The sequence below is a fragment of the Mandrillus leucophaeus genome, unplaced genomic scaffold (assembly GCF_000951045.1).
Source record: "Mandrillus leucophaeus isolate KB7577 unplaced genomic scaffold, Mleu.le_1.0 Scaffold163, whole genome shotgun sequence".
Lineage (NCBI taxonomy): Eukaryota > Metazoa > Chordata > Mammalia > Primates > Cercopithecidae > Mandrillus > Mandrillus leucophaeus.
The window spans coordinates 2,001,189-2,015,911 of NW_012101621.1; the positions used below are offsets into that span (position 1 = coordinate 2,001,189).

General features: G+C 45.5%; 2 protein-coding genes and 1 pseudogene across 2 annotated transcripts in view; 1 reads left to right on the forward strand and 2 right to left on the reverse strand.

Annotated features, from left to right (window-relative positions):
* The window catches only part of ZNF219 (zinc finger protein 219), an 8,908-nt gene extending 8,562 nt beyond the window's left edge, over window positions 1–346 (reverse strand). Inside the window, exon 1 of the mRNA XM_011976235.1 lies at window positions 143–346. The gene's annotated coding sequence lies outside the window, so the exon portion shown is untranslated. The remainder of the gene's footprint in view (window positions 1–142) is intronic.
* TMEM253 (transmembrane protein 253) lies at window positions 269–5,040 on the forward strand. The gene is made up of 8 exons (XM_011976233.1): window positions 269–530; window positions 2,398–2,506; window positions 2,630–2,773; window positions 3,190–3,300; window positions 3,389–3,445; window positions 3,731–3,841; window positions 3,959–4,105; window positions 4,460–5,040. The coding sequence occupies exons 3-8, from the start codon at window positions 2,666–2,668 to the stop codon at window positions 4,577–4,579; spliced, it is 654 nt and encodes a 217-aa protein (XP_011831623.1). The 5' UTR covers window positions 269–530; window positions 2,398–2,506; window positions 2,630–2,665; the 3' UTR covers window positions 4,580–5,040.
* Window positions 5,041–5,230: 190 nt separating this feature from the next.
* Window positions 5,231–14,723, reverse strand: part of LOC105536814 — a 19,262-nt pseudogene continuing 9,769 nt past the window's right edge.

Below are 14,723 nucleotides of genomic sequence, written 5' to 3' on the forward strand. Positions count from 1 at the left end.
TGTCGGAGGGAGTAAGGGAGGGAGCGGGGGTGGGGCGCACAGAGGATTCCAACAGGAGACTGGAAGAGATTTTGAAAGGTCATCTCGTCCTTCCCCCAGCCTCCAAGCAGCACTGCCCCTCCCTCCCTAAACCCGGACATACCAGGGAAGGAGTTGGCTCTGCCGCTCTTTCTGCCCCAACATGCACAGACTCGGGAAGTTCTTCCTGGGGTTTTATCTCAAAGCCTCTCCCTTACAATTTCTGTCTCTCTTTTGGGGGAGGAGGAGGGGCGATTATAGAGATAGTTAATGTCGGCCGTATAAGAAACATTATTAAAGTTACTCTTCGGTCCTTTCCGTTCTTGATAAACAATTCCTGCTCCTTCCTCTCGAATTCTATTTTCCATCCCTCAAGTCACTTTAATGGCTCTTCAATACAACAAATATTTACTGAGTGCTTACTAAGTGCCAGGCACTGGGCTCAGCGCCGTGAGGGATGAGAGAGAAGTGGTACCTTCCTTCCAGGCGATTGTAGTCTAGACTACAAACTAGTAAGTAGTATACTCAGATTTATTCAATATTTACTGAATGCCTGTTCACCTAATAGTTTATAATCTTTCCAATAACCCTCTATAATAAAATTAGTCCCCATTTACAAGTAAGAAAAATGAGGCTTCAGGAAGTCTCTTTCCCCAATGGCCTGCAGGCTCAGGGATCCTCAGTGCAAGCCCAACATCTCACATCGCCACCAAATAAAATCAATGCACATGGGAATTGAGGAGGAGTAGACACACAACAGTTTTCTGGATCTCTTTAAAACGTGACTCCCACTCCCCGGGAAAGAAAAAAGTAGATACAGTGCCCCGCCGATGTTGGCACAGCACTGATGGGGCAGGAGTGGCTTACAAAAGATCACTTGCCTCCCAGGACCGTGCCTCCTCTACTAACTTCTAGAGTCTTCTGGCGCAGTCTCCTCTTACCGTCAACAACAAGAAGTAATAGTGATGATGATCATAGCCACTAACATTGAGCATTTGTGTGCCAGATACTGGGCTAAGCTCTCTTCCATGCTGAAAGCAACCCCTTGAGACTGGTATTATTAACTTCCTTTTATAGATAAGGGAACAGAGAGATTAAGCAACTTGCCAAGGGCACCCAGGTAGACCTGGGATTTGTTTTGATCTATAAAATATATTTGGGCCCAGCTGGTTGTGCTTCTGACTGTAGAAATGTGTCCCCAGCTCACCTGCTGAATAACACCTTTAGTGTATGGGCATCAGGCTTATCAGTTTGACCTCATCAGCACCACTAGTAGTAAGCACCCACCCTGAATCAACAACTCTTCATAGTCATATTGTTAGCCCCCTTTTATCAGTGAACAAACTGAGGTTCGAATAGGTAGAAAAACGTATCTATCAGGACACACACAGTGGCTCACACCTGTAATCCCAGCAGTTTGGGAGGCCAAGGAGGGGAGATCACTTGAGCCCAGGAGTTTGAGACCAGCTTAGGCAACACTGTGAGACCCTGTCTCTACAAAAAATTTAAAAATTAGCCAGACATGGTGGCATGTGCCTGTGATCCCAGCTACTTGGGAGGCTGAGGCAGGATGATTATTTGAGCCCAGAATGTGTAGGCTACAGTGAGCCATGATCATGCCACTGCATTCCAGCCTGGGTGACAGTGAGCCCCTTCTCAATAATATAATAATAATAACAATAATAATAATGTATCCAAGATCACACAGATGGAGAAGCAGCAGAGACAGTCCAGGTCTGTCTGGCTATGAGGCACCTTCTCTCTCAAAAATATTAATTGTTGCAACAGCATCCTTCCAAGACTCACTATTTGAGGACCATCTTATGTATACATATATATATGTGTGTGTGTGTGTGTGTGTGTATCCAGTTGCAGGTTATCATTGAATCAAAAACAATCCCCACTATAAACAGAGTCCCCCCATCCATTTAGTCAGTGTTCAATTCAGAGTAAAACCTTCAAGAAAGAAGGGAAGGGAGACTGTCCAGAAAGTGAGAGGCAAGAAAGCCACTGGAATTTAACCTTACCTGGTCTGGGGGCAAAGCTTCAACTAGTAATGACAGGGGACCAATCCAGACAGAAAGTAGGATCTCCAAGGAAGGACAAATAATTTGAGGAGGAAGCCAAAGCAAGAAGTAAGATCATGTGGAAATGAGGGGGATTGAGGTCCAGAGTGATAGTGTCCATGGGAATGAGGTAAGTGAAACCAGAAAAGGAACCCAGGATGGGCAGAAATGCGGGTAATGAGAAATGGGAACAGAGTGAGGCCAGGCTAGACATCTTGTGGAGTGAACTGAGGCCGGTATCTACCCAGGGCCACTCCCTAGATCCTTAGGCCTTCATAGAAACCTTTGCCCCACCACACCCCATCCCTGACAGCCTTTCTCTGCCAGGACAAGTTTGTCGTCTGCTCTGAGCTATCAAGCCCCTTAGGAGACCTAAGACCCAGCTGGGTCCCATCCCTTTGGAGTTAACTGCTTCAGACTAGGTAGGTGTGAGGACCTGGACCTCAAATCCCTGGATACTGGGAGTGGGCAGAGGTATAACTGAAAGATATGTTGTTGCATGTCCTGTCTCCTAATAGATGGAACCTATAATGTATTTTTCCCAGCCTAGGAAGCACCTAATTCTTGTGGGCAAAGGAGCCATGGAAGATAGAGCTGGTCAGCAAGAGCAGGAGAGACACAGCCTCCGTCTGGAAAAGCTACAACATTGGGCGAGGCACAGGCAGAGTGGGCACCTCTTGGTGCTGGCGGTGAGGACAGGCTACCCCATCCCGAGTCTCAGCATGTCCACTTCTACCCAATTCAATTCCATCCATCCATCCATCCATGTTAAGTGAGCACCTACCATGTGCCAGAAACTGTGCTAGGTTCTGAATGGGAGGAGGGTAGAGGAAAACATAGAAATAAACAAGGCAAGACCCTTAATCTCCAAGTAGCTTCCATCTTGTGGGGGAAAACACACAGGTAAGTAACTAAACTACAATATGAGGCAGAAAAAATTAAATGATACTTATTTTTTAATGATCACTTCCTTCCTTGCTCTGGGTTGACTGCTTTCCTCTACCCTCCATTCAATCCCATTTCCTGATCTCTAAAGAGGTAGGAGTTATGAGAAGGGAAGAGAATCCCTGACAGTTTCTCCTCAATTACCCTGCCCTTACCCCAGGTGAGTCAGCTATGGCTGGCAGTGGTTGTGGTGCCCCTTGCTGTCTCAGTCGCCTGCCTGAACTCTGAATGTCACATGGCCACAGCGCTGCCTCTTGGGCCTGGAGCCTCAGTAAGACCCACCACAAGGGAGGGTGGAAGGTCCCAGGGCCCCTTCCTAATGGGACCAGAGCTCAACACTTGCCCCTCTCACCATTCAGGGTCTCCTCACTGGGACTGTTACCCTAGAGCTTCGCAGAGCACCCCGCCTCTGGAAGGTGAGAAGGAAGAGAACGCAGCACTGTCCCCCCACTCCCTAAAACAGACACCTACAACCCTCAGCCTAGGAAGTAAGTGGCTAAGTGTTGACTCATCCTCTCAGCTGTCACCACTCACTGGCCTCAATGACTGAGGAGGGAAAGCAAAAAAAGTTAGAGGGCTTATGGCCCTGTTTGGAGGCTGAGAAACCGAAGCTGAGTTTTGTCTTCAGCTAGGCTGCAAGTGGGGATTGAGGTTGGAATGACTCCCCTAGGCTGGGCAGGGCTGAGCTGGCTCACTGGCAGGTGCGGGCCATGATGATATTCAACACCTTCAACTTGATCTTGGGTTTCATCGTGGTGGTGGTCGAGGTGATGAAGACAGCCTTGGGGTCTGCCCCAACTGCCTCCTCCCAGGTACTGGTGAATGAAGGAGAAGGTGGGAGGATGAGGAGGCAAGAGGAGGTGAAAAGGGAAAAGGGCAGGGGCGAACAGGTGCGGGGTCCCTGCATTCTCAGCCTTGTCTACCTGCAGCATGCTGGCTTGCTGGTGCTGGAGCTCAGTGCTGAGGCCTTCACCCTAGGGGGAGTGCTGGTCTCAGTGCACGCCCTATTCTTGCTGAGCCAGAGGAAACCAGGATGCTGCAGGAGCCAGAGTCTGCACTACCAGGAGCTGCAGGAGGTATGGGGGCAGGGAAGAAAGCATGAATAGCTAGCTGCCAACTAATTTTTCCACTGGCTATCCTGGTCAGTGGCATTTAACGGAAAACAATGGGGCAGGAGAGAAGAGGTCCTAGAATGAAACTGATTGGCTTTCTCTGGCTTTGGACATTTCTCCCCTAATGGTGGGTAAGAGGGAATTGGGAACCCAAATGATTGAGGTTAAAAGAGTGGGAAAGCATTAGGAAGCTGCCTAAATATTGGCAGGACTATGGGAAATAGGATAAAAAATTGGGCAGGAGGAAGCAGTTGTTTCTGTCTGGGGTTTCTCCTTTCTCACCTCTACAATTTGCTCACACCTGTCTCTGGTTTTCAGGGCTTCTCTGAGTTGGAAGAGGTTCCTGGTTTGGAGAATGGTCCCACGGTGGCCAGTACAGGAGCAAATGAGAGGGCGGGACAGCGGGAACAGACACGTGCTGCTCTCCTTCCACCCTGAGAGAATGCTCTCCAGACATTCCTGCCCCACCCCACCAAACTCAGAAGCTTGCTGGGATCCTTTGAGTCCAACAGGAAGTCCGGGAATGCCTTCAGTTTTCACTCAGAGCAGGCCCTTTTTGCGTTCCTTCCCTGTTAGGGGAAGATATACCTGGACGAGAATATATCCTCACCTACCACCTTGAAAAGCTGCTTTCTCCCTTCCATCCATATCCTCCCTCCCTGTCACCTCCCCATACAGCTTCACATCTGCCTCATCTCACTCTTTTTTCCTGTCCACTTTTCATAATCCCATCCACTCCAAATCCTGGACCCTGCACACGCCAACTCCCTGAATCCAATTCAGGAGTGCCCCAGTTCCCCTTTCGATCCGTCTCCTTTCTGCTGCAGCGGAAACTACAAGTCCCAGGATGCCCCAATAGCCCGTGACCGGCTGGGAAATAAAGAGCCTTCTCTCCGCGGTAGGGGCGCTGTGGATGTGCTGAGTGACGCGAGGCGGGGAAGTCGGGGCCTAGCCTAGCGCTTTCTCGGACGCGACCACTGGCCCCGCGTTCGGGGAGGAGCCGGGCGGGCGGTCCTGCACTGGCGTGCCGCTCCCCCAGCCACTGCAATAGAGAGCTGGCTCTGGGTCCCCAGCCCTGCGCTGGCAGCTTCAGAGACTGGCGAGGGCTCGGAGCTGACGCTTGGCAGAGCTGGGGCTTCCCAGATGCTGTCGCCGCACCCCCTCACAGGAGGGCCCAGGTCCGAAGTCCTGAGACTTGGAGCGCGCGCGAGAAAGGGGTTGGAGATGATGAGTCAGAAGCGCGGGGCCTTTCTCGTCCCCTACCCTAGGGCCTCGGCGCTGAAGACAGGCTCGCTGGGCAGGCGGGTAGATAGGGCAGGCAGAGGGAGGGACGCTGCGACCTGCGTCCCTGCCTAACGCTTTCCCGCCTCTTGCGAGCACGCCGGTGTAACGAGCCCGCGCTGCCGCCACCCTTTCTCTCCAACGCGGGAGCGGGACTGCGCAGGCTCGGCCTCTGGGCTGACCCGCCGACCTTTGATCTCCGCTGCGGTCGGGTTGCTGAAGTTCTGGCTGCGTTCAACCCCCACCGTTTACGACCTTTGCAAGTGTGCAAAGATAACAGGCTCGCTTGGGCTTGGGAAAAGCCCAGGAGAACTGGGGGTCCCAGTAGCAGCAGCAGCTGGGCAGCTTGCTAGCCGCTGGAAACTAGAAATTGACCAGAGCTGGAGTACCAAGAGAACTCACCCCAAATTCACATAGTGCCCGGGATGGCTGTTGGCCTCACACTCATTTTTGTTCCCACTTGAGAAGGCTTCTTTCCCTAGAGAATGCTGCTTCTCCCGGCCTAGCCAGGGCCAGGCACCAGTGAGGATAGAGCGCAGCCTGGCTGCCTTGCCTTGACATTGCAGTGGCGCCCGCTGCAGCTCCTTTCTGTTTGTGACACCTTGGAAGAGTGGTAATAATCTTCCTATGACAAGGTTAAGTGTGAGTACTAGTGGGTGGGGACAGTTCTGGGATCAGGCTCTGGAATGGAGAAAAGATCTAGGCCTTCTGCATTTCTTCCTCTCCCCTAGTGTAACTGCCAGAATAATGGAGAGCTCATGTGTGCAGGGCTGAGAAAAGAATAATTTTCTTGAAAGTCAGAAGGTGGTGGTAGATGAGGAAGCTGAGGGAAGAAAATTAACAATTTGTTCTGTTTTCCAGGTTTTAGTGATGTGATCAGATTAGATATTGCATTCTAGTTCCTAGAGAAGCTTGATGACCATGGAAATTAACCTCTATCAGTCAGATTAAGCTAGGCTCTGCTGTGGTAAATGCCAAAACCACAGTGGCTTAAAACCACAAAGGTTTGTTTCTCATACTCCGTGTCCAAAGTAGGCTGGCAAGGGGTTCTGTTCATTGCAAATGTTTAAGGTACCCAAGCTCATGGAGCACCACCATTTTGAGATCCTACCCTGTCACTATGAAGGTTAAAGTTACCCACCCGCCCCCACTCTCAGAATGGAAGTAAGCATGAAGAATTGTTCGTGGACTCTTAAATGCTGCCGTGAAGTGACACATTCATGTCACTTCCACCCATTCAATGGCCAAAACAAGTCATATAGCCACACCCAACTTAAGGAAGGCCAGAAGGGCAATGCCTGCAAGGAGAGGGGAAGCAGAAATACTTCATTAAAAGAAACATAGTTGGCGGGGCTGGGAGGTTCACGCCTGTAATCCGAGCACTTTGGGAGACCAAGATGGGTGGATCACCTGAGGTCACGAGTTCGAGACCAGCTTGACCAATATGGTGGCCGTCTCTACTAAAATTACAAAAATTAGGCCGGCATGGTGGTGGGTGCCTGTAATCCCAGCTACTCGAGAGTTTGAGACAGGAGAATTGCTTGAACCCAGGAGGCAGAGGTTGCAGTGAGCCAAGATCACACCACTGCACTCCAGCCTGGGAGACAAAGCGAGACTGTATTGAAAGAAAAAAAGAAATGGATTAATAGTTTGTGGTGATTTTTGAACAGCTTAGCAGTTGAAATTTATCTGTTCCAGCAGTTATGCTCATACCTACTTCTTTGGTTTGGTTTCATGAACCCCTAAGTTCTTACTAGAAATTTTTCCTCAATAGGACTGGGACTCAGGAAACCTAGATTCTAATTCTGTTGCTTGGGCAAGTCAGACCTCTCTGAACTACATTTTGTTCACTTGGAGGTTATGGTAATAATAATTATTCTCTCTACCTTACTGGAGTATCAAGGCTAAAATAAAATCACACAAGGAAAAGTACTTTAAAATTATAAACCACTTCAGGGGTTGAAAATAAATTGCCTGTAGAGGTAAGAAGTCGTTTAAATGATAATTTCTTAAAACTCAAGAGCCAGTTCAGCTATAGTTCTTCAATCATCAGTCTGCATTAGATAAACATAGTAGGAATTCAGGTTTTGAATATATGTTACAGTTCATGTAGACCTTGCAAAGTCTAAGAGTCTTAGATTAAACATTAAATTCTTAAAACCTTTCTGATAAAACCTTTTTCATCATATCCCTCTAGGGCATTGGTTCTCAGAGAAGGGTCATTTTGTTCCCTAGAGGATATTTTGCAAGGTCTGGAGACATATTTGTTAGTCACAACTGAGGAGAGGGGGAGGTGGGAATATGTAACAATGGAAGGCGCAGTAGATGAGAAGTCAGATTTGGGATTTAGTTCCAGTGCTACTAATGCCGCCTTCCTGTGCATTATCCTCTGCCAGCTGCAAGCAAAGACTATTTGAAACTTGTCCTGTGTTCCTCATTATTCCCCCTCCACACTGCCTATTGCCAGAGTCCCGGGCTGCTCCATGACAGCATTCTGCTTTGCTGCAGTGATTCCCAGCAACCACTGTATCTGCTGCTTTCTTCATCAGTTTGGCAGCCTCTGTGGAGGTCACTCATCTTACTTGAATGAGAACTTCACCAAAAGAAGAAACTGACAAGGTTTCCGCTGACATCAGTTTTTAAAGGCCGTAACCCCTATCTATTCTTTTAAACATTAAAGAAATCCAGTTCATGATATGTGGCTTCATATGCAGCAGTGGCACATTGGTGGTTGGGAAATTCTCCATGTGAATACATTTTACCCTCATTTCTTTGAAATTCTGTCATTTATTCTGGCTTTTAATACATGAATATAGACAACTGACGATATTTCACAAATGAACTCTTTTCCATTTCTGAATCTGCCTTTTGGCAAGATGGCTCAGGTTTCTTGTCCAGGGCTGTGTCCTCTGCTGCCATCTCGTGGCCTCTTGGCTGCCCAGGTTGAGATCTCATAAAGCGCCTTCCCTAAGGTAATGGCGTTTGGCAGTGGCTTAGTTAAAGACTCTCCTCTCCATGGTGTGGGGTGCTACCCGAGTTCCTCCTCTGCAATGGGTCCCTGAGGGCAGCAGCACACTCGGCCTGGCTGGAAACCTGGTCCTCACAATGAGGCAGGAGGTGGAGGGCCCCTCCTGGTCTTCTGCAAACCCTTGGGCCTCTGTGTCTGTTATGCAGTCCTGGCCAGGAGCCACCAAATTCAGTGAACCCAACTGCCCAGGGGTAATTGAAGCTGAGCGCCTGCTTGGCCTGAAGAATGCAGTCTCTTGCCCCTTGCCACCTGGGGCTGGGATGCTCTTAATTTCAGTAAGAAATGAAGAGTCTCCCATCAGGTTTTGGATTCTAGGCCCACACAAAATGGGCCTAGACAAGAAAACAGAAGAGTGTGTTGCTCTGTGTCCACACCCTTCATCCTAGCGGGCCCAGCCAGTGCTGCCTCAAATTTGACATTTGATTGATGGACTGAGCGGGACAGTGGCAGTGGTGTTGTCGCTGAGTCACTGTTTCCTATAAATATGACAGGATCTATGTACTACAGTGATCAGAGGTCCATCACCAGGGAACTGGGAATGTGAGAGACTGCCCTGACCTGGGCTGCTGCTGCTGTTCACTGAGCAATGAGCACAGGAGGTAAGGAAGGAAAATGTTTTTAGTTGCTATTTTTTTCATTGTGAACATGAAATATATGTATATATACAACTATATATATATACACACATATATAGTTAAAAATCTTCCCATTGCTAACAGTAATTCGTACAACTTTCCCCTAGTTGTGAGCCCCCTCTCCTGACTCCACCCAGTTCCCATAACCCCTAATCCCAGCCTTCTCAAAAAAAAAAGGAGGAAGAGAGGAGGAGGGGAAGGAGAAAGGGAAGGAGGAGGAGGAAGAAGAAGACTGCTTTTGGTGTTTGCTTTAACCTGATGTCCCCATTATAATTCAGAAGGAAAGGCCTGCTCATCTAATTTCCTAGGACCTCAGGCCAGAGACAGCCATACTTACAGGTAAATTGCTACTAGGCTGGCATGTGTTGCTTGTCCTTAAAATTCAGATGCCATTTACTCTCATCTTCTGTTTATGTTTTTCCTTGTTTGCCTATTTTTCTTTTTTCTGACTTATTTCATTTATATTTTGTGTTGCGTATTTTTCTTGGATCCACTTAGCATCTAAATCTTTGGTTTATTTTTCTTATCAGAAGCTTTTCCTAAGTTCTGTCCAGAGTTAATGGATTTTCTTTGTTGATTCTTGACAGTTTTCCCTTGCCATTATAAAGTCTTCTTGTTTTTACCCAAGTCCAAACTTCTACAATATAATTTTGTTTGCTTTGCCTCTTTATGTGCTCTCTTTATATATAAAGAAAATGCTATGTGCTCGCTCTTATTCCTTTTTTTTTTTTTTTTTTTTTTTTTGGAGACAGGGTCTGGTTCTGTTGCCCCAGGCTGGAGTGCAATAGTGTGACCTTGGCTCACTACAACCTTCGCGTCCTGGGCTCAAGCCATCTTCCCACTTCAGCCTCCCAAGTAGCTGGGACTACAGATGTATGCCACTACATCTGGCTACTTTTTGTATTTTTTGTAGAGAAGAGGTTTCATCATGTTGCCCAGGCTGGTCTCCAACTCCTGAGCTCAAGCGATCCACTCACCCAAGCTTCCCAAAGTGCTGGAATTACAAGCGTGAACCACCGTGCCTGGCCCAGTCTTATTCTTTATGTAAAGCTGAAGTCATAGCAAAGGAGAAAGAAATTATGCTTTTATAAACCTCAAATATAATTATGACAAAAAGAAATTGTTCTTTGCGTAACTAAGAAGTGAAACTGAGTCCAGTGGTTACTTGTTATAGAGAGGTCAACTTTAGACTGAAAAATAGAAACTGGACACCTTTCAAAAGATGAAATGCTTTCAAGTTGGGCTCTCAACCTCTGGATATGTTAGAGGTGTTTTGTGCAATAAACTTTATCATGCAATGACAGGTTATTGAAGCAAATATTCAAATATCAGCTGAGTGGTTGAATTAGATAACTTTTAATTTCTCTGCCAACACTCAGATTACATTAGCTTTTCAGCAGTGGTGATGTTTTTTAATTGACCCATCCATACTCTCCAATGTCTGGCCCTGGAGAAAATTGTAAAGTAAGGTGCTGGTATTCCTCTAGTCCCTAGAACCGAGTGTTTCAGTCTTGGCACTATTGATATTTGGGCCAGATAATTCCTTTTTATGGAAGACTGGTGCATTGATTTGTAGAATGCTAAGCAGCAACCTTGGGCCCTATCTACTTGATATCAGTAGCACCCCTCCCTCCAGTTGTGACAACCAAAAATATCTCTACACGTTGCCGGATGTCTCCTGGGAAGCAAAATTACTTCTTTCTTTGAAAAACAATGCCTTAGAAGGATATGATAAAGGTTTTAAGAACGAACTTAATGTCTAATTTCTCAAGATCCTTGTATTTAAAAAGACCTACAAAGATCTACCATAACCAAACAGCACATCCAAAATATGAATTCCTGCCCTAGCTTTTTCCCCCTACTCCTCTTTTCTGAATTTTCTGTGTTGTGTTATTGTTACCACATCAGGCCAATCTGGTTCAACTTTTATGTAGCAAAGTTGTGAGTTATTTCTCAGTTGCCATGGACCCCAGGTTGAAAGTCACGTAATCTGAGCATGTCCAGATGAACACATGTGCTACCTCAGGGGAAACCTGAGTGCTCAGACCAGGAAGGGTGGGGGGCGACTGAATTGAGAAGCAGACACCGCATAACAGGATCCAGAATCCAATCAGATGAGCTCTCTCATCACCCCATGGCAGGATCCAGTCATATCATGCCTCCTGGCATCATGTCATTGCAAAATGCAATCAGATCACACCTCATTACCCTATGCTTATAAAACCCAATGCAACCCCCAGCTCAGAGAGACAGGTTTGAGCATTTCCTCCTATCTCCTGGGCAGTTGAATCATGTTGCTTCCCTGCTTAAAAGCTTTTCAGTCCTCCCCATCGCCCACAAGATTAAGTCCAAGCATTTTTAAATGGTGCATGGACCTCTGTGATTTAGCTCCTGCCCACTCTTCCAGTGTCATCTCCCATGTCCCCTCTCTTGCTTTTCACGATTTGGTGATAACAGTTTAAGGGAGGTAGCATTGACATTTTTTTTTCCTTACCAGAGCTTTCTATCTCATCTGTTTTTTCAGTCTCAAGAGTACATTCAGCATAATGCTGAATTAGGACAGCATACAAAGGGATCGGTATCACTTCCCAACTCTGTTAACTCTTCCAATGAAGACACGCAAGGAACTTGGACACAGGAAGGGGAACATCACACACCGGGGTCTGTTGTGGGGTGGGAGTAGGGGGGAGGGATAGCATTAGGGGATATACCTAATGTAAATGACGAGTTTATGGGTGTAGCACACCAACATGGCACATGTATACATATGTAACAAACCTGCACGTTGTGTGCACATGAACCCTAGAACTTAAAGTATAATAGAAAGAAAGAAAGAAAAAAAAAAAAGACACATAAGGATAATGGTCTTTTAACATACCTGGCAATTTTAAAGTTTTATGTTGACATTGAGAACATCTCACTGGTATTAAAAACTTCAGCTCTTTAAATGTATAATTTGTTTAATCAAATTGCACCTTCTTTTTTACACTTTGCAAGTATGGCATAGTAAATACATTATATTTAATTAAGTAACTTGCCATAGTTTCTGTATTGGGGATATTAACGTCATTGGTTGGATCTTTTGTTTTGTCATCTTGCTATTTTCCAGAATCTTGAAATAGCACATTTCCATGATGTCTATTCTCTTCAGTGCCTGTGGAAACATACAAAAAAATGTGATGTCTAGTCCCCATTTCTGGTTTTCCTGACTCTAGATTAACAGTTGTATCTCCAGTGTTTACTTCTTGGACTTGTTCCTTGGTTGCACAAGCCTCCTCAATATTTTCTCCAAAACTGACATTTTCTTAACTCTTTGTTGTTAGAACATCTACAATTGTGTGTCGCATCTCTTCAATAGGCTGAGCGCCTGCCAGAATGGCCTTCTCATAGATGGTGAGAATACTTTCAGTAGGACTTGGGGTTGGTTCAGTATGTGCAAGACATATTCAATATTTTACAAGATTTTTGGCATCTGGAATATTTTTAATCAGATTGTTCAGTGTGACTAGTATTTCTTCTTCTGGGCAGCCTTCATTAGTTAGGTTTAGGCATTCAGAAAATGTGTTGCTTACCTTTTCAGTAAATAATTTTTGTTCATCTTCTATCATGGTAGTCCAAAAGGACCCAACTGGTTTTTCATTTTGTCCTTAAGGCTCACACTAGGTAACTATTCAGTTAGGAGACCTTTTCAGCACTCTCTTTGCCAGCTTTCCACTCATTCAGATGAGCTTTTCTCTCTTCTGTGTTTTCTTTGGATTGAGTTGATCTACTATCAGCAGTTGGTTTTGCTATAGTATGTCTTCACTGGTCAATGGGTTTTGATTTTGCCATCAGTTTGGCATTAGACGATGAAGCACGAGCTGGGGGCAGTGGCTCACACCTGTAATCCCAGGACTTTGGGAGGCTGAGGTAGGAGGATCCCTTGAGGCCAGGAGTTCAAGACCAGCCTGGCCAACATAATGAGAGCCTGTCTAAAAAAATAGTTTTTTTGGTTTGTTTGTTTGTTTTTTTTTGAGATGGAGTTTCACTCTTGTTGCCCAGTCTGGAGTGCAATGGCGCTATTTCAGCTCACTGCAACTTCTGCCTCCCAGGTTCAAGCAATTCTCCTGCCTCAGCTTCCCAAGTAGCTGGGATTTCAGGCTCCTGACACCATGACCGGCTAATTTTTGTATTTTTAGTAGAGACGCAGTTTCATCATGTTGGCCAGGCTGGTCCCAAACTCCTGACCTCAGGTGATCCACCCACCTGAATCCCAAAGTGCTGAGTCACCGTGCCTGACTTAAAAAATAAATTGTTAAAACAATAAGATGAAGCAGGCCTGGCTACAATTTCACATGCTATGCTCCTTTTTTTTTTTTTTTTCCTTTTTAAAACTTACTTTATTTTGGCAACCTCTTGTCCAATAGATCAGATGCTATGCTTATTGATTGTGCCTTATTTCTTTTCTGTGCCCTGAGACGAACTGGTTTTGACCCTAGATAAAACTGTTTTTGATTGTAATAATTCTGTTTTATGAGACCTTTTTCTAATTGTAAACAAGGCTGAGGTTCTACCGATGCCTTCTTTCACAGTGTCCTGGGTATTATTGGATGACTTCTAATAAGAGATCACACAGACTTAGTGAGCACTACATTTGGTGTACCCCAAGTTACATTTAGTGTAACCTCCGGTCCTTGCACACGCTGTGAAAAAGTACACACTGTTACACCTTGAGTTTTTGTTGTTTCAAAAAGTTCCAGGAAGAAGCAAAACAAAACCCGTTCCCTCCAGAGATGCCCTCTGAATTGGAGATGAATTTGGCAAACTCCCCACATTACCATACAAAAGTCCCACCCAAGGAGGAGTTTTTTGCCACTTTCTATTCATGTGATATACGAAGAAGCATGACTGATGACTTTACTCCACCTCTACATATGATGACTCAGCTAAGCAGCCCAATACAAGCCCTGTTTTTAGCTTTGTTCCGAGAGGAACTGTTTTGGGAATTATCCCCAGTATTCTCCTTACTTGTTGCAAGTAATGAAATCCCCTTGTTAAATTTTCCTTGGTTGTGGTCATTGGACTGTCACTGTCCAAGCGACCGAACTCACCCATTGTGTGGGTAACACTAGCAGTCATGTTTGAGACTATTACTTTTCACTGTTACGCTGCTGGTGTTTATAGGCTGAGGCTCTGTGGCTTTAGGAATAGTAATTGAAAATTTCTTTGTTGCTGCAGAACTCTCATCTTTGACTTGTAGAGGTTTTCTAAGGGAATTAAACTTAGACTGAACAATTTGGCCTCAATAAGATTCCATCACAGACTTCTTGGGCGTGTCAGCCTCTTGCTTTTGTTTTTCTGCAATCATATGTTTCTGTTTACTATTATTGTTAAGGTGAAATGTCTTATATTAATGTCATATGTTGACATTGGGGGTCATCTTCAGTTGGTAACAACTTCAGAGTTTGATTATTATCCTCAAATTTATGTGTGACAATTACTATAGTTGAATTGGTCAGTTCATTAGGAGGTTTTAAAGGAATACAATTTTTACCACCATTGTATTGTTTTTGCTTCTCATGAGTTTGCTGACATTTTCTTTACCAGCCATTTCTGACTTAAGTTTCAAAATATTTGTCTCTTTTTTTTTTTTTTTTTT

What these genes read in the sequence shown, in the direction of transcription:
- TMEM253 (XM_011976233.1), top strand. Translation starts at nt 2,666, where the DNA reads ATGGAAGATAGAGCTGGTCAGCAAGAGCAGGAGAGACACAGCCTCCGT. An exon ending in GGCACCTCTTGGTGCTGGCG is followed by an intron (nt 2,774 to 3,189) that starts GTGAGGACAGGC and finishes CCCTTACCCCAG; the next exon opens with GTGAGTCAGCTATGGCTGGC. An exon ending in CCCCAACTGCCTCCTCCCAG is followed by an intron (nt 3,842 to 3,958) that starts GTACTGGTGAAT and finishes GTCTACCTGCAG; the next exon opens with CATGCTGGCTTGCTGGTGCT.